The sequence below is a fragment of the Seriola lalandi genome, unplaced genomic scaffold (genome assembly GCF_002814215.2).
Source record: "Seriola lalandi dorsalis isolate HSWRI2012SDOR001 ecotype SW California unplaced genomic scaffold, Sedor1 jcf7180002054861, whole genome shotgun sequence".
NCBI lineage: Eukaryota > Metazoa > Chordata > Actinopteri > Carangiformes > Carangidae > Seriola > Seriola lalandi.
The window spans coordinates 4,163,768-4,190,917 of NW_019525414.1; the positions used below are offsets into that span (position 1 = coordinate 4,163,768).

The 27,150-nt window shown below is 41.6% G+C and overlaps 2 protein-coding genes across 2 annotated transcripts in view; both read right to left on the reverse strand.

Moving 5' to 3' along the window:
- Window positions 1–164: 164 nt before the first annotated feature.
- On the reverse strand, window positions 165–18,311 carry gnai3 (guanine nucleotide binding protein (G protein), alpha inhibiting activity polypeptide 3). Its single transcript, XM_087179718.1, has 10 exons — window positions 18,005–18,311; window positions 17,603–17,923; window positions 8,255–8,297; window positions 7,703–7,844; window positions 7,419–7,576; window positions 5,621–5,749; window positions 4,442–4,571; window positions 2,926–3,079; window positions 1,858–2,065; window positions 165–1,288 (listed from the first exon to the last, which is right to left on the reverse strand). Exons 2-9 carry the CDS (start codon window positions 17,718–17,720, stop codon window positions 1,875–1,877), a joined length of 1,065 nt encoding a protein of 354 aa, XP_087035844.1. The 5' UTR covers window positions 17,721–17,923; window positions 18,005–18,311; the 3' UTR covers window positions 165–1,288; window positions 1,858–1,874.
- Window positions 18,312–21,456: 3,145 nt separating this feature from the next.
- Window positions 21,457–27,150, reverse strand: part of gpr61 (G protein-coupled receptor 61) — a 7,068-nt gene continuing 1,374 nt past the window's right edge. The window contains exon 2 of the mRNA XM_023427406.2: window positions 21,457–25,750. Within this exon, the coding sequence (XP_023283174.1) occupies window positions 24,092–25,516 (1,425 nt within the window). The 5' untranslated portion in view covers window positions 25,517–25,750 and the 3' untranslated portion in view covers window positions 21,457–24,091. The remainder of the gene's footprint in view (window positions 25,751–27,150) is intronic.

The window sequence follows — 27,150 nt, forward strand, 5'->3', positions numbered from 1 at the left end:
TCTAAAAATACTGTTTCCAATTTGCATGACCAACTTCTCTGCACTGTTTAGGTGAGACATAAGCCTTTATAAATCTTCACAGTAGATAACATCTGATTGGTGTTGCCTGTAGTCAAGATTTTGGTGTTGGTTTATTCTTGTAATCAGAACACAGGCCAGACAGCTTTGTGCCATCATTTAATGACGTTAAATGAACCAGTACAACTGCAGAAACTTAAAGTGAGCTATACATTTAAACTCTCAACCTTCATAACCTTCGGGAAAGTTTGCGATCAGGACTTTTCTGTGCAGGAAGTGACTGATCTAACCCGAACTGTGCTCTACTCCAGCCCAAGCATAGCACATAGCATATCAGCAACGGACTTCCTCAGTATAATGTGAGGGCTACAGCCAAAGAACCCAAATAAAGCCTCTGGCCATATCAAACTATCCCACTTTTTTATGTTTTAAATGTTTATATTTCTTCACTGAATCCACAAGATAAAAAAATTACTTTGAAAAAAAGGAGTTCTACATTGACCTACAGTGAGTGAATAAAATTAGTCATATTCAAAAACAGAAATGAAGATCTCCCTTCACAAATTGATTTGCACTGATGTTTCTCAAGTATAAAAAAAATATTGTTTAACACAATGTGGTTTAGTTAAAATTAAAATAACTGTGCAGACAGCAATGTTGCTACTGAGTTCATTAGACTCTTGCTAACTAATCCCAGACCCAAAATGTAACGTTATATACATGAAAGCTACTCACACATCCAAAAGTGGAAACACTAAATAATTGCAGCTCAAAATTAAAATAGAATATTACAAATGCAAATATTCAATAAAAGCAATGTGATACAGACGTACAGCTAAGAGAATATGCAACACAAAAAAGTGAATAGAATTTCCATATCAGCTGTGGAACTGTGTAATGCAGTAATGAGTCGTCTGTTTTGGTCCTTGTGCAGATGACAGACAAACTATAAATGTGTCAGAGACATCAGAGGGGCTTTACCTGCCAGCCCCTCTGATGTCAAAGGTCTTAAATATGACAGGACTCCACATGAACTCACAGCGATCACTTCACAAGCCTCCCCCACTTATCACTTCCTCCCAGTATGCTCTGCATCATAAAATATATTAAGACAAAAAGAATCATAGTAGCAAGTCCCCAGATTGGAATTGGAATTGAGGTCCTGCTTGCTGCACGGCCGACAACTCAGTCCTTAGTAACACATACTTTCCTATTCGCTCTCTGCAGACGAAACATACCAGCCCAGAAGTCCTGATATTTCTCCTGACACCTGCAGGGTAAAGGAAAATGATCATTAATATCTATGGCTACAGGAAATTAACAAACTCACACGACACCATCACTGCGAATACAGTGCCCCTAAAAATGTCATAAAATGTTTAATCATAAGTTGCTATGGACATTTCATTCCATTTTATAACGGTGATGATAATCAGTATAATCTTTAATATATATAATATATAATAAATAATAATAGAAAATTTGTCTGTGCCAAATGTGAAGAAGTCCTTCAAGGCGTTACTGAGATATTGTGTCCATGAGAATGGAACGGACAGACCTGAAACCTGAAACCTGAAAACGCCTCCGGCTCTGGCTGTCGCCAGCGCAGAGGCATAACAGCTGTTGTAAGCTGGAAGTACGTCTGTCTGAAGTATCTTTCTGTATTTTATCATATAATCACAGTTATTGTTATTGCAAAACTACCACTCTGGACCAAAGTGGACCCAACAGGCTGACACTGTCGTCCCAAGAGTCACTCACTTAATAGACTTGATTTTTGTCTCTGGGGTGATGCAACAGTCTAACTCTAAACCGCAGATGAAAAGTCGGCGTGCTGACCTGCAGGGCCTGAGGCTTTAGTAGAGCCCAATCTCCCTCAGGTTGATCTTGATGATGACGTCGGTGACAGCATCGAACACAAACTGCACATTCTTGGTGTCTGTGGCACAAGTGAAGTGGGTGTAGATCTCCTTGGTGTCCTTTCGTTTATTTAAGTCTTCAAACTGGCACTGGATATAAGCGGCTGCCTCTTCATATGCGTGCCCACCTACAGGAACAAAAGAATTAAAAAGCTTAGCTTGTTAGTTTTCTTATGAGCAGCAAAAAAAGTAATTTATATGAAGCAATCCCTTGTGATCTCTGGAAAACAGTTCAGCTCATCTTATTTTTAACAGTGTGTATTTAATACACTGATGTAATTAATCTGTGACCAGCTGTAGCCCTTTTCCTGCGGCTACAATTAATAACAGTCCTTAAAGAAGGCATTTTTATCTCAAGTGTTCAGTTTTTAACAATATTTGTTATTCTCTCTTGATGCAGGTTTTTCTTCATGCTACTGATGGATGATGCTTCAGGCTTGTTTTTTTTTGTTTTGTTTTTTTAAATCAAAAGTGGAAAAATAACTGTCAGCAAAACAAACAGAGACTCTCATTATTAATGATTTTTCATTCTGTGTGTGACTTTTGTGTAGAAACACCGACAGCGATAATCACTGACATGTTAAAGACGATGAAGCGTGACACAATCTCTCGTGTTGCAGATTTTTGAATAGATATTACTGTCAGGACCCACCATGGAGATTAGAAAAGCCTGTTAACAAGTATATTATTATTAAACTGAAAATTATGAGTGTTAGGCTGCACCTTCCTTACTTTGCAGAGAGTGTATTTGAGTATAAAAGGATTTACTTTGTCTTTACTTTGTCCAACTGGAACAACTAGTGAAACTAAATCCTATGTAAAATAAATGGAGAGCATGATTACACAGTTTCAAGGAGTCAATGCTCAGATACAGCAGATAGATAAATAAATATTGCCTTAGATCACTACACCCACGGAGCGACTACACAAAATCTGACAGTATCACAGAAAAGCTTCATTAAATCGTTAAAACACCAGTTTGTCTCACCGGAGTACTCGGGGTAGCAGATAGTGAGCGGACTCCTGCTGACCTTCTCTTCGAATAAGTCCTTCTTGTTGAGGAAGAGGATGATGGAGGTGAGCGTGAACCACTTGTTGTTGCAGATGGAGTCAAAAAGCTTCATGCTCTCATGCATACGGTTCTGAGGAAGAGATCAGGCGTGAACTTACCCATCAAAACCAATCAAAGTAATCAATAATATAATGAACACTGGATTCCATTTAGCTGCTTTGACCTCAGGGTCCTGGGGTGCGCTTCAAAACCTGACCAGTGTGGTGCAGTTTAGTGGGTTGTGGTTTTTAATCCATGTGAATTTGGGATATAGAACAACACATGGTGCTTTAAAAGGCTCTCTTTAAATGAAACACCATGTGTCTCAGGACGGGACTGTACAGGATACAGATGAATAAAAATATATTTTACACAGCTTGGGCTGGGTGAATCCAAGTACAAACTAGAATTGCCGCCTCGTGGTTGCCTGCCTCCACCACTCTAGTTTCAGGTTACATCCCTGTTTATCCAGAGTCATATAAATTATTAATCATTCGTGTCACATTTTGGCGTAATTACTGCGTGAAGTCTTGGGTCATGGCTAAAAAGTGTTTTCTGAGGTCACCGTGACCTTTGACCATCAAAATCTAATTGCATTCACAAGACCAAAATCATGTTTTACTCGGTCACTGTGACCTTTGACCTTTAGCCACCAAAATGTAATCAGTTCGTCCTTGAGGCCAGGTGAACGTTTTTACAAAATTTGAAAAAATTCCCTCAAGGAGTTACAGAGAGATTGCATTCACAAGGCCAAAACCGTGTTTTGTGTGGTCACCATGACCTTTGACCTTTGACCACCAAAATCGAAGGATTTCCGATCCTGAGTTATGGCTTTGAATAATGGCTAGAAAAGTGTTTTTGCAGAACATTATATCACCACAGTGAAGATAACCTCTGACATTTTGGATGTAAAATTACTTACTTACTTTCTTACTAATTACTTCATACATTTCTTCCTATTAGACATTTGTGTTAAATTTTGTCACAATTAACATGAATTCTTGAGTTATGGCCAAATTGTGTATTGTGACCTTTGACCTTTGGCCACCAAATTTGAAATTATGCATCCTTGAGTCCTGGTGAATGTTTGCGCCAAATTTGAAGAAGTTCCATCAAGGCGTTACTGATTCATCGTGTCCACGAGAACGGGACGGACGGACAGAAGACATTACACAAACACAATATGCCTCCGGCTCTGGCCGTCGCCGGCACGGAGACATAAAAAGTACTGTAGTGTCTTTGTCAGCACCATCAGGCTGTATTCACATATTTTACTGGGACACAAACAATACAGAGCCATCATTATTGTTATTAGTAACACCTGTGCTGTTTTTTCAAGTCAAAATATCTGCTGTGAAAAAACTGAATACTTTTCAATAGAAAATATACAATCTGGTATCAGTTATTCGTAAAAACACAAAAAAAAAGAGAAAAAAAAGTTTCCTTCATTTACCATCTCTTCATCCTCAGCCAAGACCAGGTCGTAGTCACTGAGCGCTACACAGAAAATGATGGCAGTGACTCCCTCAAAACAATGGATCCACTTCTTCCTCTCGGAGCGCTGACCCCCGACATCAAACATCCTGAGGACACACACATACACACACACACACGCACACACACACACACACACGGAGTATGCTGGTGACGTCACTCTGTAATCTCATGTTTGTGTCTCCACCTGAGGCCCGCAGAGGTGAACTGAATCTATACTGAGCCGTTTAACTGACACAGAAATGAAATGAAAGAACGCTGTGTGCTTCAGCACCAATTCAGTGATTACACAAGTCCAGATCCTGGGCAATTCTTATGGGGGTACAAAGGCAGGACAGGGAGGCTATTACAGTTAATGTTTCACCAATATTTATAAGTACAGGAGCTAGACAAAGTAATGATAAAGGACTGAAGCGGTGTAATTATATTAACTGCCACAAAGGCAGGTCACATTAGGCTGAACGCCAGTCAGCAGCACTCGTGAGTTATAAAAGAGGTTTGATAATCAGGATTTTTAAAGCAACATGAGATAAGTAACGAAGCCAAATCCTCTGCGACCAAAATGCAGGTGCATCAGTCAAGAAATATACGACAAGATTAATTAATATGATGAGGGGAAGATTACGGCTTCACAGACAAGCGGGAGAATAACCAACATGGATATAGCCAAGCATACAGTATGAAGACAACCGAGTATGACCTGCTGCCGTACCTGTCTGTGCAATTAAGATCCGATTACATCAGTCGTAATTATATGTGTCATGATTATCAGCTGTTAGTTAATGAAAAAAACATGGAAAACTGTCCCTTATCACAATTTTCCATGTGATGAGGTAAATCTACCCAGTATTTCACAAGCACAAATAAACAGACTAGCAAAAAATTAAAAACAAATTAAGATAATTTTGTGAAGCAGAATTAAGCTGTTCAGTGCTCCCAGTAATAATCTCACCTTAATTCCCGCCAAGTTGGGAATCACTGTGTTACATTTATAATGAAAATAAATATGACACCATATGATACCAATGCAGCTCAGGCCCTCGCTGCTCATAAAAGCTTTATAAGTTCTTTTTATGGCACAAACAGCCCACCTGAGGCCGGGGCCGTTCGTGAGCAGAGAGACTGCAGCTGTACTAACTTGAAGTAGAGATCTTTGAAGGTGAAGTGAGTTTCCACGATGCCAGTGGTCTTCACACGCGTGCGCAACACGTCCTGCTGAGTCGGGACGTAGTTCAGCTCGCAGATCCGGTCCAAGTCGTTCAGGTAACTGAGAGACAGAGAACATGGACATATGAAGGTGAACTTCGCAGATAACAGCGAATAGCACAGGTGGGATTTTTAACAGCACATGGTAAAATTATCCGGCAGACTGACGGTACAACAAACAACAAAATATCGCAAAGCAACAAAATGTTTTTTGGACACTTATTTCTGGTGATGAGGAGGGCTTGTTCTGCACTCAGACACCCAAGGACTCCACAGAATGATACTAAATATGGGCTTATACTTTGGTGAATGATAAACACTGGCTCCTTGTAGGTTGAGTAAAAACAGACTAACTCCACTGGTTCCTCTTGTCTTATAGTGTGGACAAGGTGCACAAAGAGCCATGACAGCTCGGCTGTTTTCAAAACAAAGAACATGTCCTTCACACTAAGCTACTTTTTCTGTCAGGAGGAGTGTGATATAAACGCTACAGACAGAAAACCTTGGGCTTTATCCATGCCTAATTGGTTATGAAAGACTGGACTATATTTAGTAACTGAAACCATTCTGTTAAATAAAGTGAGATCTAAACAGCAGAAAGTGGACAGAAATATTTAGCAGTTTTAAGTTTCTCCTTTTTCAGGAATGCAACAAGCTGTACTACAAGCTGACACAAGATTGTGAAGAACAAGACACATCTTGCCTCCCTTTTTGTTCTGGTGGAAAAATCACAGACATGAAGGAGGAGAAGTGCTCAAAGATGTCACCCTCCTTGTGACGGGGGAAAACAATATTACAAGAATAGTCTTACGTCACACGACATACGTCAGTGTGTGAGTTAGAGCTTGATGGATGATGCAATTTCAAACTTCACTATAATTTGTCAAAGCAGTTTCATTTCCCTCAGGAACAGAGTAATACCCTGTGTTTATTATCCAGAAAAATGGCACCTGGTTCATTGGAAATCTTCACGAAAGCTGACGTAGAATCAGGTGGTGAAATGATCTCATCACACTTTCGGTTTTAAAACAGTACTCCACTGATTTAAAGTCGCACTTAAAAACTAAAATTACATCACAAACAGACACTTTTAATTTAAGCCCACCGAAACAATCCAATGTCTGTTTAAATGTACGCTTCATGTAGAATATTTTCAGTGGTTTATTTTCTCATCAAAACACAGTGAAGTTTGGCTCTTTCTGATTCACTCAGCTGACCTGCGGCTGTGGCCTAGTACGGTGCTCGCTGTTGGTGCGCTTGTGCGTAGGAATATGGTAGTTCAGCGGTTGAGATAAATGTAGTACCAAAGGAAAGGTCTGTTTATGGGAAGATAACACGCTGGAAATATTCTACATGAAGCATACATTTAAACGGATATTGGATTGTTTCGGTGGGCGTCTTTTAAAAGTGTCTGAAACACGTTTTTTTCTGCTGGCCCCGAGCACAGCAGCACATCGCTCTGCTGGTGCACTGTATTCCCTGCTGCCTCTCTGACCTGAATCTACTGCAGGTAACACACTGACTATGCATGACTACCTCACAAAACCCCACGTCAAATAACCTGAACTACCCATTTAAAATCAGCAGTGTTCCCCTTTAAGTCAAAATAAATACTAGCTGTTTTTCCTTCAACGCTGTCATCTGTAAATTGGCTTGTTTAATAAGCCCGTAGCTGGTACTTGGTTAAGTGTGTAGGGGTCTGTATGTAGAGAAGGGAACGGGGGCCTCACTATGCAGCAGAATCGTTGAGCTGATACTCTCGTGATCGATCGAAGCAGGCCTGAACTCCGCCATCGCTCCACAGCCTCCGAATCACACCGGCCAGCTCTGCCGACATCACTCCTTCCTCCGCCGAGCTCGCCAGGGCAAACAGCTGGCGGGCATCGTCCTGGCAAACAAAGGAAGATAATTGCTGTCATTATATAAAATTGTTCCTGTGGTGATTCATATCATGAATGAGGATGTGGCTCTTTGAAAGTCACATTTCAATTTAGACTGAGTGGAGCTCGCCTACCGCCCGTGGAGCGTCTCCAAAATCTATCTTTAACCTTCCCATTGCCCTGATGATGGCCATGATGGACTGGATGGTGTTACTGTACACCACCACTTTGTACTGCTTGCACTCCTCTTCTGAGTAGCCATCTTCATGAATGATTCTGACACAGAAACAAAATCCAAACAGGCTTTTAGAGTCCAGATAAATATTTGACAGTGTGGACAATGGCTTTAACAAATGTGGGACAAATTACAGATTTGAAACATTTCACTGTCATTAGTGCTGGAATTTGAGCTTCAGTGAGCATGCAGCATGCCTAATGTGGGAACTGGGAGAGTCTATTCAGGTCCTGCCAGGCTACGACTGGCCTCTGTGCCCATTGTTTAACATGTTATGAAAAAGGGTGCTTACTCCTCTGCCTGAGCGGAGCAAAATGAGGCTCCTACTCTGCTTCCCGAACTGGGAAAGAGCCTCATGCATCATGCAAAAATATGTTTTTAAAAACGTCTCTTACAGGATGTATGGGTTTGATATAATGTTATGTGCAATGTTATCATGGATGTAACTTACTTCATCTGCTTCACTATTGTGCTTTTCCCAGATTCCCCTGCGCCTGTAAAAGAGGGACAGTAGTTATATGAGGCCAAGAATGACAGCAGCGACAGAAACGCTAGCACATAAAATCACAGTTTCAGACTCCTGTCACATGGGCAACGGATCAGCTTTTCCTAACCGTAATTTAATCATCGCATCATAGAGTGTTCATTATATTTACGTCAAAACACCTAAGAAAAAGCGGCATTGTGATGAATCTCAATGGCACCTGTGCAGCTTCAGGGAATGTATACAGTAATGAGGTATTTCCTCGCATGCTGCAGTGATGCATGATGATCTGATGCACCAGTCAGCAGGTTGCGTGTATGAACACTTCTCAGCTGCCCACCTAAACCACTGTGTATATACCATACCAAGAGGTGCAAGAGTCAAAGAGAGAATCATGGGAAATAGTGATGGGCGGGGACACCTCTTAAGGAAGTGAGAGTACAATTAAAGTCTCAAAAAGCTCCCGTTAGCAAAACTGGTAGTGAGTGGGAAAATGACTTCACATGAGGAAGCTTTACAGTATCTCTGTGACAGTCAGCCAAACAGGAAACAGTTGTCACGCTTCTGGCTGGGCCTGTGTTTTTCCACCGGAGAGACAATCCCAGACATCACGCTGCTCTGGGCGACAGATAGCAGAGGAGACATAAAAACACCACAAACCTGCACCTCATCAACACAACATTCAGTGTTGTCAACCTGCGCAGAGAAGCAAATATCAGAAAACACCCAGGTGTAATATTAATACTCTTTTTCAAATTCACCACCTCATTGAAATATGTGGATATGTGCCACCTGCAGATTTCATTGGTCAGAAAGATTCTTCATTTTGCCTTTACTTCCCTTCTATCAAAGGTATTGGAACATCAACTGAAGGACCCGTCGCTTCCTGCTATTTCAGCCGTTTCAACAAAGCATCTTAAACAACCATCAGCATTCACAGCAGGAGTGACGCAGATACCTTCTCCAACACTGCCAATGGTGTTAATTGGAACCATGGATGCAAAGAGCTAATTAACAATAGTTTTAATTAGCTTCCTTATTAATTGTTTGGTCTGTAAGTGTAACTTGATAAATGTGACGTCTTCAAAGTCTTTGTTTGTAGCACCCAAGAGATCACCCATTGAACAGAAGAACGACATTAGAGCAACTAATCAATGAATAGTTCTGCTCCACATGGATATACTACAAGAACTGGATACTGCACCTATTCATTTCCATTAACATCACTCACAATCACTGACACAAAAGTATTCTCTCTCTCTGGTTTTCTTCTGCGTTACTTGGCCTGTGTTTCCACCGTACCATAAGCGTTACACTGAGTTGGCATCAGCACATCAAAATGTCTGGGCTCTGGGGAAGGTCTATAAATATTAAAGCAGCAGCGGTTTGACATTTAAGGAAATACATTCATTCACTTCCTTATTCATAAACGATTGCTATCATTCTCATATGTGTTGCCTCAATATGAAGCGGGAGCCTGCAGTTGGTTAGCTTAGCTTAGCCTAAAGACTGGAAATAAGGGCAAACAGCTAGCCAGCTAGCACCTCTAAAGGTCACTGATTAACAGGTTATATCGTTTGTTTGATCCAAACTAAAACCAAAGTGCATTTCATTTTTGTTACACATCTGTTTCAACCAAGCGGCACCCTCCAAGGAAGTTCTTTGAATTTCCGCTTGAGTCCGGCTCCAACAGTGAGTCAGTCTCCATGGACTCCATAGTTAAAATGTCCAACTTCACAGCAGAAATAAACATGTTTACAGCCTGGTACAAAAAACTGTTTTTGGTCTCTACGGTTAATTTCCTCCTTCATGAAAACTGTACAGGGGGTGAATGAAGTTTACATAATTGAGAGCGTGGCCGCTTTGAGTGACAGGTGGATGAGCGTACCCTTGCCACAAGCCGACATGCACCGAAGTCACGCTGCTCCTCTTTTCCCATTTCTGGATCAACCAGGAGTTTGATGGAGTCAGATACTGGCGACGATGGCGACGATGGAGCAGCTCACTCTGAGCTTCAAGACCGCTCTTCAGAAACCTGTGGGTGACGTCACAGAGGCTCGTCCATCTTCATTTACAGTCTATGGTTTTCCGGTCTTAGATAGCTAACCATCTTCTGGCTCCAGTTTCATATTTTCTGCATTTCATGTTCTCAACAGTTTACAGACTAATGGTGGCCTGGAGGAAAATGCTTTTTGGGCTGCAGTACCACAGTCGGCCTCTGGGACAAATCGTCAGCACAGCTGATTTTTGTGTTTTGACACTTTGCCACTAGTTGGCTCTCTCTGGAATCATCATATTTTTCATAGCTGGAGTTTAATTAAAGAGGCATTAAAGCATGTATGCACATGAAACGTTAGATGTCAAACAGACTAACGGTGAGAAATTATTTCCATAAACATTTGGGTTGAGTTTGGAAGTAGAGCCTCCTTTTGCTTAATACAGCCACAGTAATTATCAGGAACCCCTCATGTTTGCAATATGGATACCTGCTTCTTTTTTTCAAAACAGCCAGGAACAAGTCTGAATGGAAGAATATTTCAAAATACACATATTCTTCTTCTTAGCATTATTTTTTTCCCCAGAAAAGGTGGCGGGACACATTCCCACTGCCAGGCAGGAATCTTTAGCAGATGAATTTTGTCAAGGAGGCTTACAGTAGAGTAATGTGTTCAGATGGCTGGCCAACAAGAATTAATTCCATGAATTCTTCGGTTAAGCTGTCACCAGTAAAAGAGATTTACGCCCGCTCGCACAGACAGGGAGGAGAGGACAAATCGTGTTGATCCCTCTCCTCAGTTCTGTCAGTCACCAACTCTCTCATTCATGGCATTTTTTGGCTGATTATCAACTGTATCCTGCTGCCAGTTCACAAACCAACTTTGCACAAGCATTCACAGAGTCGTCCAAACCAAGCCTCATTTAACAAGAATCTCAAATGCAGATTTTTTATGAATCACTGTTTGTGGTCAAACAGGGGAGCATTTCCATTGGAAGGGTGCGCTGGCTCTCCAGCTTTGTGGTTCTGTATAAAGAACAGCAGCCGAACTCCTCTTTGTTTTTCCCCTATAACTCTCTTGTTCCAGCACAGACAGGGAGTGGTGGGCACTGCCTGGAAAAATCGCTTCCCCCCTCAACTCTGTGGTCAGGATTTGAAAATGAATGTTTCCATACCATGAGATTTTAGGCTGCATTGTGATGTTGCACCACCACACGAACCAGCCTGAAGCGACTCCTCACAGATCAGGGTTCATCTGTATCCTTGCTGAAACGATCCGGCAACCACATCTTTGTGACTTCATGTAAAATCTATTTGAGTTTTCACTTCTGTCATTTTGCTCAGGGCTAAACTACTTAAAATAGCTCATCTTCCCCACAACAAACAATGAAATCCTGTGGAAATTGTCCAAGCAGTTTGATAAAAATCACCTCAGAGTTGTTGACACTAGTGGCTCTGAAATGGTAGCAAGCAGATTTACTGACAGGGTTTTGTTTTGCCATATATTCTCGATTAAGGTGCAAAAATCCCTGCAAGCATAGCCCTCTGATGGGAAAGATGCCTTTCATTGTGAGATTAATGCTTATATCAGGAATGTGAGCCAGAACACAAACAACAAGAAAAAAAACAGGAAAACAGTTAAAGGATAAATAAATAAATCACATTATCTGGAGATCTGCAAAACATGGAAATGTTAATATACTGTTGTTCCGGTTCTAGTGATTACCGTTGAGACATAAATCAGTTACATGGGATTTCTTAGGGAGACTATTTTTGAATCTCTTTACTGAATTTTAAACTTTCATAAGATTTACCAACATGGCAGTTCAATGTGTTTCTGTGATGTGAGTCCTACCTAACACAGTACTCATCCCTCCATAACAAATCACGAATACCATCTGTGTCACACAGATACAGCTCATCAGTCAAAATCAGCAAATTAGCAAATTGCCATTGTCAGCATTGGACATACCATGACTGATTCTTTTAATAATAAGAGATTAGGGGCAATAAACACCCTCCACTGTGAGCAAAGATGTCTGCTATGTGGAAATCCTTCATGGTCAGTTACGATGATGCAACTTGTTGAGGCACAGCCTTCTGTGCATTATACTGTGTGCCACCAATATGTTGCAATCTCTTCAGAAAGAGCGGCTACATGCTTTGTAATGATGATTTCATTTCAACAACTAATTTAATAGCTGCATCTGTGCTCGGAATCATCCATTTAATTAAATACTCTGAACTCTCATTAATCCTGGTAACATGTTTCAGGTTATCTCTAATCAGGTTATATGACAATGTCAGGTTATAGGAAAAATGAAAACATGTGAGTGAGGACTCAACACAGTGAAAGGTTCTGGTCGATCGATGCACAGTTTATTTTCAGCTGCTGGTCTGAGTAACCTATCTCTATAGCACCAGATGTCTGAGTAGTTTCATTTGGAAATTTTTATTTTTAAGAGTCTTGTGTAACATACCATGTGACAAAAAAAGTGTGTCTCAACCAAAAGGAAGAGCATTGCATTACAACAGTACATCAGAACAAACATGTAGTTCACACCAAAAACTATTTGGAGGAAACACATTGCTGATGCTGCCCAAGCTGTTTAGACTATTTCTATTATTACATATTATTATTCTATCTTCAGTACCTCTCTGTACTTCACTTAACTGATGTGGGTATGTAATTATTCACTTTTTTTATTTTAGGACAATCTGTTAGTCCAAGGTGCTCAGAGAGCAGCTTTAGTTAAAGCTTGATAGCTTGATGACAATATTTTTATATTAACAATGGATAGTAGTAGTGGTGAACAGAGAATCATCTCTGCAGTCCCCCTCAGCTCTACAGAGCGCTCTAACATCTTTCAGCTTGTAACTTTACTGTTTTGCTTCACAGTAACAGAGTAACTAGGTGTGTGGTGAATGGCAACTGTAAAATATCACATTGTAGATCTAAATTTGGACAATCAGCTTTCTCCACAAAGGGCTGTCAGCTCTGGAACACATGACCAACTGAAATCAAATTAACTCCAGACATAGATTCCTTTACAGCAAAAGTTCTGTGCTGGCTAAAAGCTAACCAGAGCTATATTCATGTCTAGGCAATTGTATCTATTGTTAATTGTTTTTGTTTGACTATTTGCAGCTTGTTGTTCTGTTGTCTCTTTTTAGACTGTACATGTGTATTTTAGCTAATTGTAGATAATTATCAATTGTGTTGTATGTTTTGTGTTGTTTTTGCCATTGACTGTTTTAATTCCATTACATAAGTAAAAACCCAACTAGGGGCAGGAGTCAAGAATTAGCAATAGCTATAAACTACTTGTGTTCCATACCCATACCCTGTTTTGAAACTATGGTAAACTGCATTATCCCTATCAAATAAATAAATAACCTCTCACCTCCCTTAAACAGTATCAACACTGACAGGGTGGTTTTACAATACAGACTCAAAAGATAATTTCTTTTGAATATTTAAATTGTTATTAGCTTTTATTTTGCTTCTCTAAACTGGGAGTGTGCTGAGTCCGAATCAGCTGCAGGTAATACACTGACTATGGATCAGTACCTGACACAACCCCAATAACCCGAACTATCACTTTAAGGCTCAAAGTTATACATAATTGAGGGTGTGGCCGCTTTGAGTGACATGTGGGGGCCGTCACAGTTGACTGGCCACTCTGTGTCTAGCCGCTAGCTGTCTGTTAGGCATCACCTCAGCTCACTCAAGTCACTTTGTATGTGGTGTTGGTGCCTTCTGAAGCATTGTTCATGCAAAAATCATTGTCAGTTAATTGACCAACAGAACGCAAGGACGTCTTAACCCCTGTTTCCAGAGATGACTGAAATTCTAGTATTATTCTATCTATGTATTAGCACAAATTAGCAGGTATCTGTAGCGTCTGTGCTCAACATACATGGCTTGTTATGCTTAGCTCATTAACTAGCTAATTAGCCAACAAATAAATTAGCCTAGGGGCCTTTGAGCAAGATGCCCCGAGACGCCAAGGATGTATTAATACATCCATGCCAGACGCCCAGCTGTGCTAATGATGCTAACGGTACGTGCAGCCAACCACATCTGACACTGGTTTGTAGATTTTATGGTTAACAATTAATTATTTTTTAGCAAACTCTAATAAAATGTATTTAGAAAGTTCTAGATATTGTCGTCTTTATATGTTTCATCACAAAATATGACTGTTTTTTCTTGAAGATTTTGATAGTGGCCTCTCAACACTACAGGAAGGGTAACACCATTTTTGTCTCATTAGTCTTTTCTAAAGTCTGAAACTTTCAAATTCAACACATGGGTGCAGTTCCTCTGACAGAGTTCTCAAATATTTCAAACCAGGGTTGGGTCGGGGAGGCACTGTGACAGTTTTAGTGAAGCTTTTTCATGTTATAATTGTGCCAGATATGTGTCATATGTTTTATATAGTCTGGTCTGCATCAATTTGAGGGGTCATCACATGATTAAGGGGAAAGAGAAAAAAAATGTTGCAGAAAATTTCCCTTTTTTTCTTATGAAAATTAGATGAAAGTGAGAAGGAAAAGTCACTGCTCATAAACTCACAAACCACGTGCACACTAAGGCCATAACATGTGATGAGGGGTCAAATGTAGACATTGCTGAGAACTACTGCTCTAGTGGATAAACAAACACATTTGCAGCTGTAAAACAGGATGCGGAGTTAAAATACTTTTTGAAAACTGGCACAAGAAATTTTCAGTTGGAGCAAAGTTACTGCTAATTGGCAGGGAGCATAAAAGTGTTGAGTTCTGCTGGACCGGGGGCATTTACTCCCTTGGGCACATCTATGCTGTCCACACCCAGAGTGTTATTACCACTGAGTGTGTTTCACTAAGATCTAACAGCAGGCAGTGCATTTACAGACAGTCAGTGGTCGTCATGAGTGGACGCTGAAATTTGGACAAAAGAGAAGTCACGACACTGAACCTGGAAGACACAGGTGTCAAGCAACTGAAGTTTTGTTTCAGGGAGACTGAACTCCCTCAAATGAACCAGCGCAGTGCTTAATGGCAAACAAAGTCTAAAATAAGTTCAATTAAAGGACTGACTAATAACTACTACTAGGGCCAATGAAGAGTAATACATATCACAGCAACCTGAAAACTCAAATCAAAATCAGTAGAACAGAATAGCTTTCTTCTTCAAGCCTCCGTTCTCCACAATAGTTTTCAAGCACTGTATTTCCTCAAAAAGTGATTGGGGCCTTTATTTACCTCAACTGCAAAAGGTAACAGGCCTTTATTTGCAGACTTGTGTTATTACCAAATAAAGGAAGTCTTTAATTCAAATTCCCTCTGTGTGATATGTATAATTGGTCGTACCAGTATTTTAGTACAAAGTCTTGTTTTCAGTTGCTACCGTTTGCCGTGTTAAAGTTACTGCATTACGTGTTCATACAAACTCAACACTTCCTGTAATCGATTCAAATTAAAACCCATCTAGCATTAGGACAGAAACCCTTCATTTCTTAACAGGACTTTTACGGCTGTGCTGATGTGCCACAGTAAACGTCTAATTTCCAGTCACTGCTTTTCTGTTGTTCACATGCTATTCAGATCTGCTAGTTTCTTTAGCTTAGCAGTTACCAATGGCTTCGCTCTTTCTCCCACTCTCCTGCTCTCTCCGCTCGGTTTGTCACAGCTTAATAATGGTACATGTAATAAATGTAGTTTATATGCCTTAATGGAGGTAAGGCTCAGTGAACTGGAAGTGCTACTCTGTTCTGCAATGAAACCAGGGCAGCAAGGTGACTGCCCGTAGCCCTCGGCCCACAGTTGGCCCCGGTACATGGTCCAGCCTAAATACTAGGTTTATACGTAGTTTTATTTGAAAAAAGTCTCAAAAATCTAGCAACAAATGTGCTGCAGGCATGATATTTAAAGCCTAAATACAATCGCCAGAAGTAAAAAGCTAATGCGAACTTGTAGTTTGATTTAATGCTCTTACCTCTTCTACAAAGGCCTTCGCTCTTAGAAAGTAATCGTTTGCGAGATCGTGATTGTAAACAGAAAGAGGACGTGCTTGGCATGATTTAATTTCCACAACATGTTACTGACATGTTTTATGTTGTAGAATAAAACAGGAAAATGTGTTGAGCTTGTCTTGAACTTCAGGTGTCTAACCAAAAAACCAGGTTGTGTCCGAAATCACTCACTACTCCCTACAAAGTCCACTATATAGTCAGTTCCCCATTTTGTAGTGCTGTCTGGATGTATAGTGACAGTTATTATACCCTATATAGTGGACTGATAGTATCCCACAATGCATCATGAAAAGTATACAACCGATGGTCACTAACCGAGCAATATATACCATCATGCAACGGCTTGCACTGACAGACAGAAAAACAGACAGACAGAAAAACAGACAGACAGACAGACAGACAGACAGACAGACAGACAGACAGACAGACAGACAGACCGACAGACAGACAGAGTAGTGTCCCAAAGTGTTTTTTCGTTTTACCGATGAGCTCACTGTATAGTCCTCTACATTGAACTCCCTGGATAGTGAGGAGGGAGGGGGGAACGCGTGAGTGGTTTCAGACACAACGCCATTCAAAAAACCCACAGACTTCAGCAGGAGGGGACTGGAAGTGCTACAATGCAACTGCAGCACTCTATACAAACTGCACCAATTAATTTTGAAAGAGCAACGCAACACCCAATGGGGAAACTCCAACTTAGTCATTCGGCTAATTATTGGTGACAATATGATCACTCAGTCAGTCAGTCAGGAACATTTGTGATTATAGATCTGGCTGTTGCAGTCTGGCTAAAAATTTCAAACATTACTTAGTTCCATTTTCTCAGTTGGGAGAATTTGCTGTGACACAGATACAAGCGTTTCCTTTTCATTTGTTGGCGCTCAGATCCTTGAAGCTGTTGACCCAGAACAGTCTGACCAGGGTCAGCATTTCCCAGCAGCGGTAAAGTCTGAAGTTAAACAGGCCTGCGTGAGTTACAACGTGCTTTATGACAAGTGACTACACATGTCAACAAGTAGTCGTCTCTGAGCACACACTCCCCACTTTTCAACAATTCATAAAGAAAAGCACCGACACAGCGAAGGACGAGCATCTGCCCCCCCTACCATCAACATCTGGTTTACTTCTGCAAGTTCTGTCAGTGAGATGATGAGCCACAGCTGCATTAAACCAACAGCAGCAGCAGCAGCAGCAGCAGGAGAAGGAGTGGAGTCATATAAACTAAAGAGTGCTGTGAAAGGGTGAAAATGAACTGATTCAATGCATTAAAGAGAGCCAGAAACATATAGTTCATACCGAGCAGAAGCAGTTTCACTTCTCTGGAGGATTTCTCTCTGTCCTCCCGCAGGTTTTTATCAATCATTTTACTCCTCTCCACTGCAGCCTTGTCCTCGGCGCTGATCGTGCAGCCCATGTTTGCTCTCGAAGCACTTCTTAGTGTCGCGTCGTGGTCTCAGCAGTTCATGAGTTGAAGGGAAACGCGCTTGGGTCGATGAGAGCTGAACTTTCCCAGCCGGAGAGAAGCGGAGAGAGGGGGAAAGGCGTTGGCAGCGGAGGTTCGTCAGTCCAACTAAACGCACAGCCACAGTTTCAGTCCATAAACAGCTGCTTAAATACCTGCGACAAAAATATCCACAAATTGATGTTTTGAGCTCTTTTTTTAAAAAAAAATCTAACTTATCAGAAGTTTAGACTCACAGAAGAAAATAAAAATTTAAAAAGGAAGAATGAGAAATACTTCATGTAGAAATGTGTCTGAAAAACTCAGCGTTTTCCAAGAAAAAACACAATGATAACACCAGGTTTTTTCCCATAAGAATGAAAGCAGCTGCGCAGTCGCGCGTTCATTCAGCTGATCCAGCTGCAAACCAAGAAAACGGCACTGAAAAAGGAAAATTGATGCGCCCCACAGGGCTGATGGGAAATGTAGTCGCCAATAAAAACCACCAGATATGTGACACTTTCTGCAAGTGTAGCATAAAACATAAAAAGTCGTCCACACATCGATGTACTTCTCACAAGCCTTAGTGAAATTAAGTTTCAAGTAGTTTAAAACAAGCTGAGGCTTTTTTCTGCAGTTCTCTCTCATGTGCAGTGACTGTGACCGGAGCAGCAGTTTTGTGTGGTATGAGAGCGCCCCCAGTGGTTTCACAGCTGGACTGCAGCTGTGGATTTCATCCTGCAATACATGTTTGACCTCCATATGGCTGCAGACAAAGACACAAAACGACGCATTTCTCCAGCCAAGAGGTCAGATATCAATTTTTATTCCTTTAGTTTTACACAGGTTTAACTGTTTGTCACCTTTAAGTTAAAACCCACAACTCATATTGGATCAAGTGGCAGCGTGGAGGTGGGTGAACAGAACTGTACTCCATTGTGTTGATGCTAACATCTAGACCTGTGAACAAAAAGCCACCCTACAAACAGCTGTAACTGTACAACAACTGTAAATTCTGCTGCAGGGTAAAAGGTTGATTGTGATAATAATACAGCCACAATTTAACTAGGGAAGCAACTTCCAATTATTTTCTTTATTGATTAATCTGTTGATTATGTTCTTGATTGGTGATTGACTGTTTGTGTTTAAAACGTCAGAAAATAGTGAAGAATATTACAGTTTCTAAGCCCAAGGTGCTGTCTTCTGTCTTCAGATGGCTTCTACACATCAAGGATGATCATATATGACTAGAAAGAAAAAGCAGGTGAATCCCTCAGACTTGAGCAGATTGATCCAGGGAATAGTTGGTATTTTGCATGAAAAATTACAGAATGATTAATCAATTATCAAAATAGTTGCAGACAAATTTTCTGTTGATGGACTAATTGTTTCACCTTTAGATTTAACATCATACTACTAAGGAAACCTAACGGCAGTGAAATATAGACCTTTTTTTTTCTGCATTTGCTTTAACGTCAGGTTTAAATACATATATATAATATAAAATATATTTTATTTGTACAGCTGTTACATCTTTCTGTTTGATGACAACCAAAGATAATACAGCTATAAATCATATTGCTACCACTCCCCCATTAAGGGTTTATATGTTGTAACTACTGGAAGGCCTTTCTTAATCATGAAAACGGATGCTTTATAGATAGTTTATAAGCCTTTCATTGAAACTGTCAAGTTATCAAAAAGACTGTATGACCACTTACCTTCCAGATCAAACTCAATGTGCTATGTACTCTTTTCATATTTATGTACTTATTTTATGCTCTATTACAACTTTTTAAGCATTTTTGTGCCTCTGCACCAGCTACAGCCATAACCTGAGATGTTCACAAATATTCACCTGAACTAATAATTTATTTGTACTAATAGAAGAGCACAGAGGAAATGAAAAGAATAAAATAAAGAATTTCGTTGTGAAAGGTCAAAGGTCACTGTGACTGCACAAAACACGTTTTTGGCCATAACTCAAGAAATCACGAAATGATAATGACATAATTTTACACCAATGTCTAACGGGATAAAATTATGAAGTGATAAAAGTTTATGTTCAAAAGGTCAAAGGTCAGCTGAGACATCATAATATTCTGCAAACATGCATGTAAACTGCAACAGGACTGGTTTGTGGAGACATACAACCATGTGGCAGTAATGCTTTATGACCAACAGAAAGAAACCCAAAATATTTTTATAACTGATCCAGAAAGCATTTGTAAATTTTCTCTTAAGCATTATTAAAGCCATTAGTTACATCTTATAAACCCTTTACACGGGTGCCTTATTTGAAAGTGGTAAAATTATATTATACATGAGGTAAATGTACATAAGAAAAACAACATGTAATATCTAAGGTGGAGATTTAGGAATTGAACTCCAACACCAGGAAAGTTATTTCAAAATTGCATTGCTAATTGCGGCTGGCTAATTAATCAATAAGCTAATCAAAACCCCCTGAAAGTCCACAGAGTGTTTGTCATTAAATTCAGTTATCTGTAAGTTTGCTCCTTTTTCCAAACAGCTCTCCTGCTCCTCCTGCTCCTCCTGCCAAACAAACCCCTCAGCACTGTCATCCGCTCAGGTTACCAAGGAAACAGCTGATTTCAGAGAAGACGGGATTTGGAAGTAAGTGAGAAATTCATGTTATTGAGTTCATCTGTGATCCGGTGACTTTTCACTGCAGACGGCCTCATAAACTCACAGATAAACATTCGTGTTCTTGTTTTTGCTGCTGTTGGTGGCGTCTGAGATGATCACAGCTAAATAAAAAAAGAATAACCAATACACACCCAAACCTGTCCGCTGAATGAATGCGCCGTGCACCCAGTGACCCTCTGGAGTGACATGACGCTGGGATCTGTCCCTTGAGCACTCTTCATTGCGTGTGTTGTAGCCTACCACAAAGGTCAGGCTGTTTCAGCCGTTTCCCTGCGCTGTGGGAGGCGCTCTCCCCGGCTCCACATGAAAGCTATGAGTCACTCTGTCCGATGGGGAGCAGCACAGGAGAAGGTACGAAAATTAGGATGATTTGAAAAAAAACAGTGGAAGAGCCTGGGGGGGGGGTGATGCTGGTTGATGGTGGAATCTGTTTGGATGTTTCTGGTGAAAAGAAACAACTGCTAGTACATGCCACAACTGAAACTTTACCTACAAAACACGTCAGAGACCCATTGTAATCTATGATATAGGAAAGATTAAGGGGATTTTTGTGTATTCATTTACACAGTCCACACACAAATTTCCTCTTTGCTCAACTGTTAGTCTTTATTCATATTTCATCTTTTCCCATCACTAGATTTAAGATTTATATTTGAAAAGCAATACAGGATAATAGCTTGGATTCAGCTCATCAGTACGCTCATTGAAACGTGAGTGTGGTCAGTGTCAGTGGCTGTAGGTTAGTTTGGTTCTCGGGTCTCACAGTGTCGTTCACAACGTCTCCCAGATGACGGGCTCCAGCATCCTGCCTTCCTCCAAATGTCACTCCTCTTTTATCCTGTTCTTAGTGCTTCATTTCACCTCTGTGATGCAGCACCACACACACACACACACACACACACACACAGAGGCCAGGAGGAGGAGGCAGCTAGAGGGCATGAGAGGGAAAGAGATGATTGACGGGACTGATCATGTGATGGGGTTATTGATCTGAAAACGTCGGGTAAGTTCGACAGACATCAGCCACGACACACTCAAGTTAATCTTCTTGCAGCGTTTTTAATCATTTCAACTGATGTGTAACTGATACACAGGGAAATCTTAACAAGGAGGGAAAAAACAGACCCTAATAACGAAGAATCCGAACAGTCTCTTCAGCTCAGGTACAAAAAGAGATACAGAGAGGAAAAGGAACATATCAACCATATCAATGAGTTACGACAAACAAAACTGCATTTCCACGAATATTCCTGAAGCTGGGAATATTATCCTCCATTCACCTTCAACACGGTTTATTTCTCTGCCCTGGTCATCAACAGAAAGAAAACAGCTTTAAGTGTGTAATCAGATTGGTCGGGGCAATTTTCGCTGCTACGGAAACGGAAATCCAGCTGATTGAATGGTGGATTGATGTACGCTTTGTAAAGACCCCGGACTGTGTGAAATGTCACTGAATTTATCACAACATTGTACCATAAAGAGGAGCTGATCAACAATGCTCAATGAGGAAGATCTCAGATTCTCTAAAGAAATGAAACCCTTTGTTCATGGACGCTGGTGAAATAAATCAGGGCAGTTTTATGTTATTTCGTTATAAAACATTGTATATGAATAATTGTTATGGTTTTATATTTTGTAGTTTAAATACTACTAATAATAATGAATTAAAAATATATACATACTGTAGAACATTGATGATTATGGCAGTGATTTTGTCTTGTGCTCCTTGTTTTGCTTGACTTAACGTCCAACTAAATGTGGGGCCGAACATTACTGCACCTACTTTTGACACAAAAGAAACACTTTTTAAATCAAGATGACACGACGACCCCTTCTGGAAAAACAGTCAGTAACAAAGTCATATCGCAGGAAAATTAAGAACGTTATGTCTCCCCCTGACAAAGGGACCTTTTTTTGTTCTGACTCCCAGCAAAATATGAACCTTCCCTGTACGCCTTGTGTCGAGTGTCTTGTGATCATACCAACAGTCCAGTGTGAGGCAGTCCAAAATAGATGAAGGCAGCAAGAAAGAGCAAGTATAAAAAGAGAGTTTTGTAAGAGATCTGTGCCTTGTAATTATTTTCTTTGGAACGTTTGTCACTGCTTGTGTGACTTGTGCAAACTGTATTCCACCTGAGATCAGAGGAAGTGTCACCAGTGTCTTCCTTTTGTCGCTAAATGAGGCCAAAGGCAAATCTTGCCGTATGTAAGCACTGTCACACCTGCCCCGCTGTTGTAGCCACAACAAGCCTGGTTGTTTACAGCACAAACACAAGAGCACTCACACTGCTCCTGTGTTTTCCTGTAAACAGCGCAAGCATCACGGGGGTGAAGCGTGGACCGGTCGAGGCGTCCGAAACTGTCCGCATCCAGCCTTGTTTCAACAAACTGACAGTTTTAATGTGCTGTAGCCGATGTTTTTACAAAGATTAATCCTTAACACCGTCACCGTCGTACAAATCAAACCAGTCACAATGTTTTTCTTTGAGCGGAAGGGGGGGGGGGGTGTAATCACGAGTCTAGCAATGTGAGATGATTTTGGTGAGGAGGTGATAATCACAAGACTAAGAACAGATAAACATGATAATAATTTTCCTGGAAAATGGTTAAAAATACACTGGTGTGTCAGCCTGTTTATTATAAATACCACCAGCAGAGCCAGCTGTGAAATGATCCTTTTCAACACAATGAATATTTCAAATGGAGAGACTTTTTTTTTTTTAAATGGCTCTGAATATTCTCTCCTTTATACTGATGAACACATGATGAGAACAGATCCTTTACTTTAACAAACAAATTCATGAGCAACTGGCAGCGAGAGCTACAATAATGACATCCTTTTACCACCTCTTCATTTCACTTCTGTAAAATAACACTTTGTTGGAGGTGAACTAGGACCTAAGTAGACGGGCGGCGGGATGTTTTTTTTATGAGTAGATTGTAAGTTAAATCAGTGATAACACATCTGTTTGGTCAAAGAGAACCTGTTGTAATATGAACTGATTGTCAAGGGGCTCAAAGAACTAAAGTGAGGCCATGTTTAGCACTTTAGTTGAATTAAAACTGAAAGCAGAGGAGGAGAAGGCAGAAGGAAAGACAATATGTCTGATGGAGAAGTGATGATATGTCATGACTAAGTGTATTGTGTACATTATTGCTTTATGTCTGATGAGGAACCCGAATTTTAATAAGTGAATGAATGACGGAATGCATTTCGCTGAACGTTTAAAATCTTGGCTCGTATAGTTTTTTCATTAACTGTGAAAACTTTGTTTCCCCTGAAGCTTTGCTCCCTCAGAGTTTCACCACTTCTGTCTATGAGATCTTTGTCACTTCACTGAACCGTGGTTATCGCAGCAAGGGTTTAGTGTCCATCTGCTGACATCACACAGAAAACAGCCTGATACTGTATGTCTCTCGCAACATGTAATGCTGCAGTATTATGGCCATTGGGGATATGAATGAGATGACGCACACAATATATTCAGCTCTGTCCTTCTCTGAAAAGCTACATAACCGTACCATGTTTTGCAGTTCACTGGATTTTTAGCTTAAAAGCACTGTTGTAGCACAAACAGAGATGTTTTAATTCAACACATTTTAGAAAATATGAATAAAACTAAGTATATTTCTTGGATTATTGGATGGCAAAAGAGACAGTACGTGAGAGGTAGCTACAGCTCTGGTACAGTTTTGTAGCAGTTCTCGTTCTCTGATACATGGAGCTCATTCTTCAGCTGTTGCCGCTGTATGAACTCTGAGGTCTCCTCAAGGATCTGCCCTGGGATGTGGAAGTCAGCTGGCATGTTCTGCTGAACAGCTGACTCCTGAAGGGCCTCAGTCTCTGCTGCCTCCGGGCTGGCTCTGCTGTGAGAGTTGCAGGGCTCCAGATTGCATCCAGTGCCTTGAAGGAACTGCAAAAAGTTCTCCTCAATAGAGGCCTCGCGGCTGGGCAGCTGCTCCCCTTCACTGGGCCCTGCCCGCTTAAAGAGGCAAGCCAGGTGGCGGCCCAGCTCCTGGCGAATCTGCCGGTTCAGGCAGCCGTAGAAGAAGGGGTTGGAGGTGAAGCAGAAATAGCCAATCCACGTGACCACGTCCTCCAGTTGGGCCAGCGAGGCGGGAGAGGTAGACACCACGGCCGAGTAGAGGTGGAAGGAGAAATATGGCAGCCAGCAGCAGAGGAACTGGCCCCCCACTGCCACCAGGACCACTGCGGCCTTCCCGCCGCTGAAGGTCCTCTGAGGGGTGGCGCGGGCACCAGTCCCTCCGAGGCTGGCCGCCATGGTGGAGTGGCTGCTGATGGACTCTGAACGTTGTCGTGGCGTGTCCATCCAGGTGGGGAGGGGACCGTGCTGCATGGCTGCTACTCGCGCCACTTTGAACATGTTGCAGTAGACCACCAGAATGATCATCACAGGGCACAGAAAATAAATAAATGTAAAGAAGACCATGAAAAGCAGGCGTGTGGTCCTGCCTCCCGTCCAGTGGAGAGAGCACTGTCTCTGCCCAGGAATGAGGACAGAGGGAGTCCCCGGACCCTGGTTCCCCTGGAGCAGCCATCCCAGGAGAGGTAGCACTGACATGACAACAGCTTTAATCCAGATTCCCACCACTACCATCACCACCACCCGCACCGTCATCTTCACCTCGTGACGCATGGGATGGACGATGTAGTAGTAGCGCTCCACGTTGATGGCACAGATGGTGAGGATGGCGGCACTCACTAGACACACACTCAAGCAGAGGTAGCTCCGACACAGCGCCTCGTCCACCAGGATTCGGTCTGACAGCATCCCCAGAGGCATCAACACTAGCGCTGCCAGCAGGTCCACCAGACAGAGGTGGAACACGAAGGCAAATTTGTGCAGCTGCGGCGTTTTGGTGATGACAATCATCACGGCCAAATTCCCCACCACTGCCAGCACATCCATGATGAGCATAGCACACAGCGCCAGGGACTGGTTCAGATTCACCCCACCTCGGCTGCTCGTGATGGGCAGGGTCACGTTAGAGATATTCGGGTGCAGTGAGGCCGGAAAAGTGGGGAGGCCGGAGAGAGAAGTGTTCCAGGAGGGGCTCGGTGTGACAGGATGCTCCATGAGAGGATGGCATAAGGAGGAGAGAGTCTGCTGAATTTCACGGGCCCATCACCCATCCTCCCCTGTCGTAGGGTGTCACTGAGAAGCTCAGGCGGTGGTGTCTGTCATGGCAGCAGGAGCTGTGCAGGCCCTGACCCCTGGAGACTTCAGCCCAGAGCTCTGCAGACAGTCGCAGGAGCTTTCACTCGATTCTTTGAAGAGTCTCTCTCCAGGATGACCTTCAGTTGAAAATACCTGAAATAAAGGAGAGAATCCTGTTTTAAAAGCAGATACTGGTGAAGATGAACATTTCAAAACAGACTCACAACATGCACTTAATATTAATACTGATACTAGTTTTCTAATGCTAGTTCATGGCATTACTACAGGTTAGATTTGAAAGAATATTACACGACAGAACATTACATTACCAAAACCTTGCTAAAAGATAGGCTAGAATAATGTCATCTGGAAATTTGACAGCTTCATACATCTGTCATCCATGTTGGAGAGGAAATCCTTAAAAACCATCAGTCTATTCTAATGCTGATGAAAATACCAAAAGCAAGTCTCTGTCTGTGATCTGACACGTACAAGCTGGGCCGTATTACTCGTGTGCCATGGCTGTAAAGCAGTCGGACTTGAGTCTGTGCTCACTTGTAGCTAGGGTCATAATTTACCACATATTTGACATCTGCATCCTCAGATGTGTGATTTGAGGGCAGCCGGTGCCCCAGGGGGAAGCTAAAAGCACAGAGTGGACCATATGTCCCGCCCCCCCCCCCCCCTTACGGAGTCAAGAAGTGAACAAACTGCGAAACTCAGCACTACAGAGCTTCCTGCTGTCTGGAGTGATGGGAGGAAAAGATCAATAAACATTTTTCATATGATTATAATCTTAAAATGAAAAATATAAAATGTGAAGCTTCCTATGACTTTATAATTTATAAGAAAACACATTTTAAAAACTGAATGATGGTGCAGATATGGATATCTTCTTAATGTAGCTCCATTTCTGATGAATGGTGGCGGAGCTCATTCAGCAGTGTGAAAAGGTATTTGTGTGGCCAGAGGAGTAGTCAAGAGGTCCTGCGCTGTTTACTGTCATAACCTCACCTGGACACAACCCCACACACTGTAAAAGCCGTGGAGCGAGCACTAAGCCTTTGGTACATTTCCATATGCTGCACACCTGCATGGGCAAGTTTTCCATTTCACAAGTGTGACAGGCTTCATCCCTGCAAGACACCTGTTCTTTTTTCCTGCCCACATACGCACATCAAGCACAACAATCACCTGACAGACGCAGGTGTAAGTAGGTGGCCTTTGCCGAATAGGTCAAAGGGTTACAGTCACCTTCAGCCCAATTAAATAATCTGTAAACGACGCCTGAGCTGTGATGTAGCAACAACTGCGGGGCGACCCTCAGGTGATTCTTACTGTGATTCAGCGTGGACTGTAGCACTCCGAGGACCACCGAAATTTAAAAAATGTGCTGCAAATGAAACACATTATCACCACAAGTCCCCGAAGTGAAATAGTTTAATCGCTCACAGGATGTTTTATCACACAGGAATAACTAAATTAGATAAATGTGCCCAGTACCTGTCAAAAAATGGTCAATTTTATCCTGTCAAAACCAGATAAACAGAACT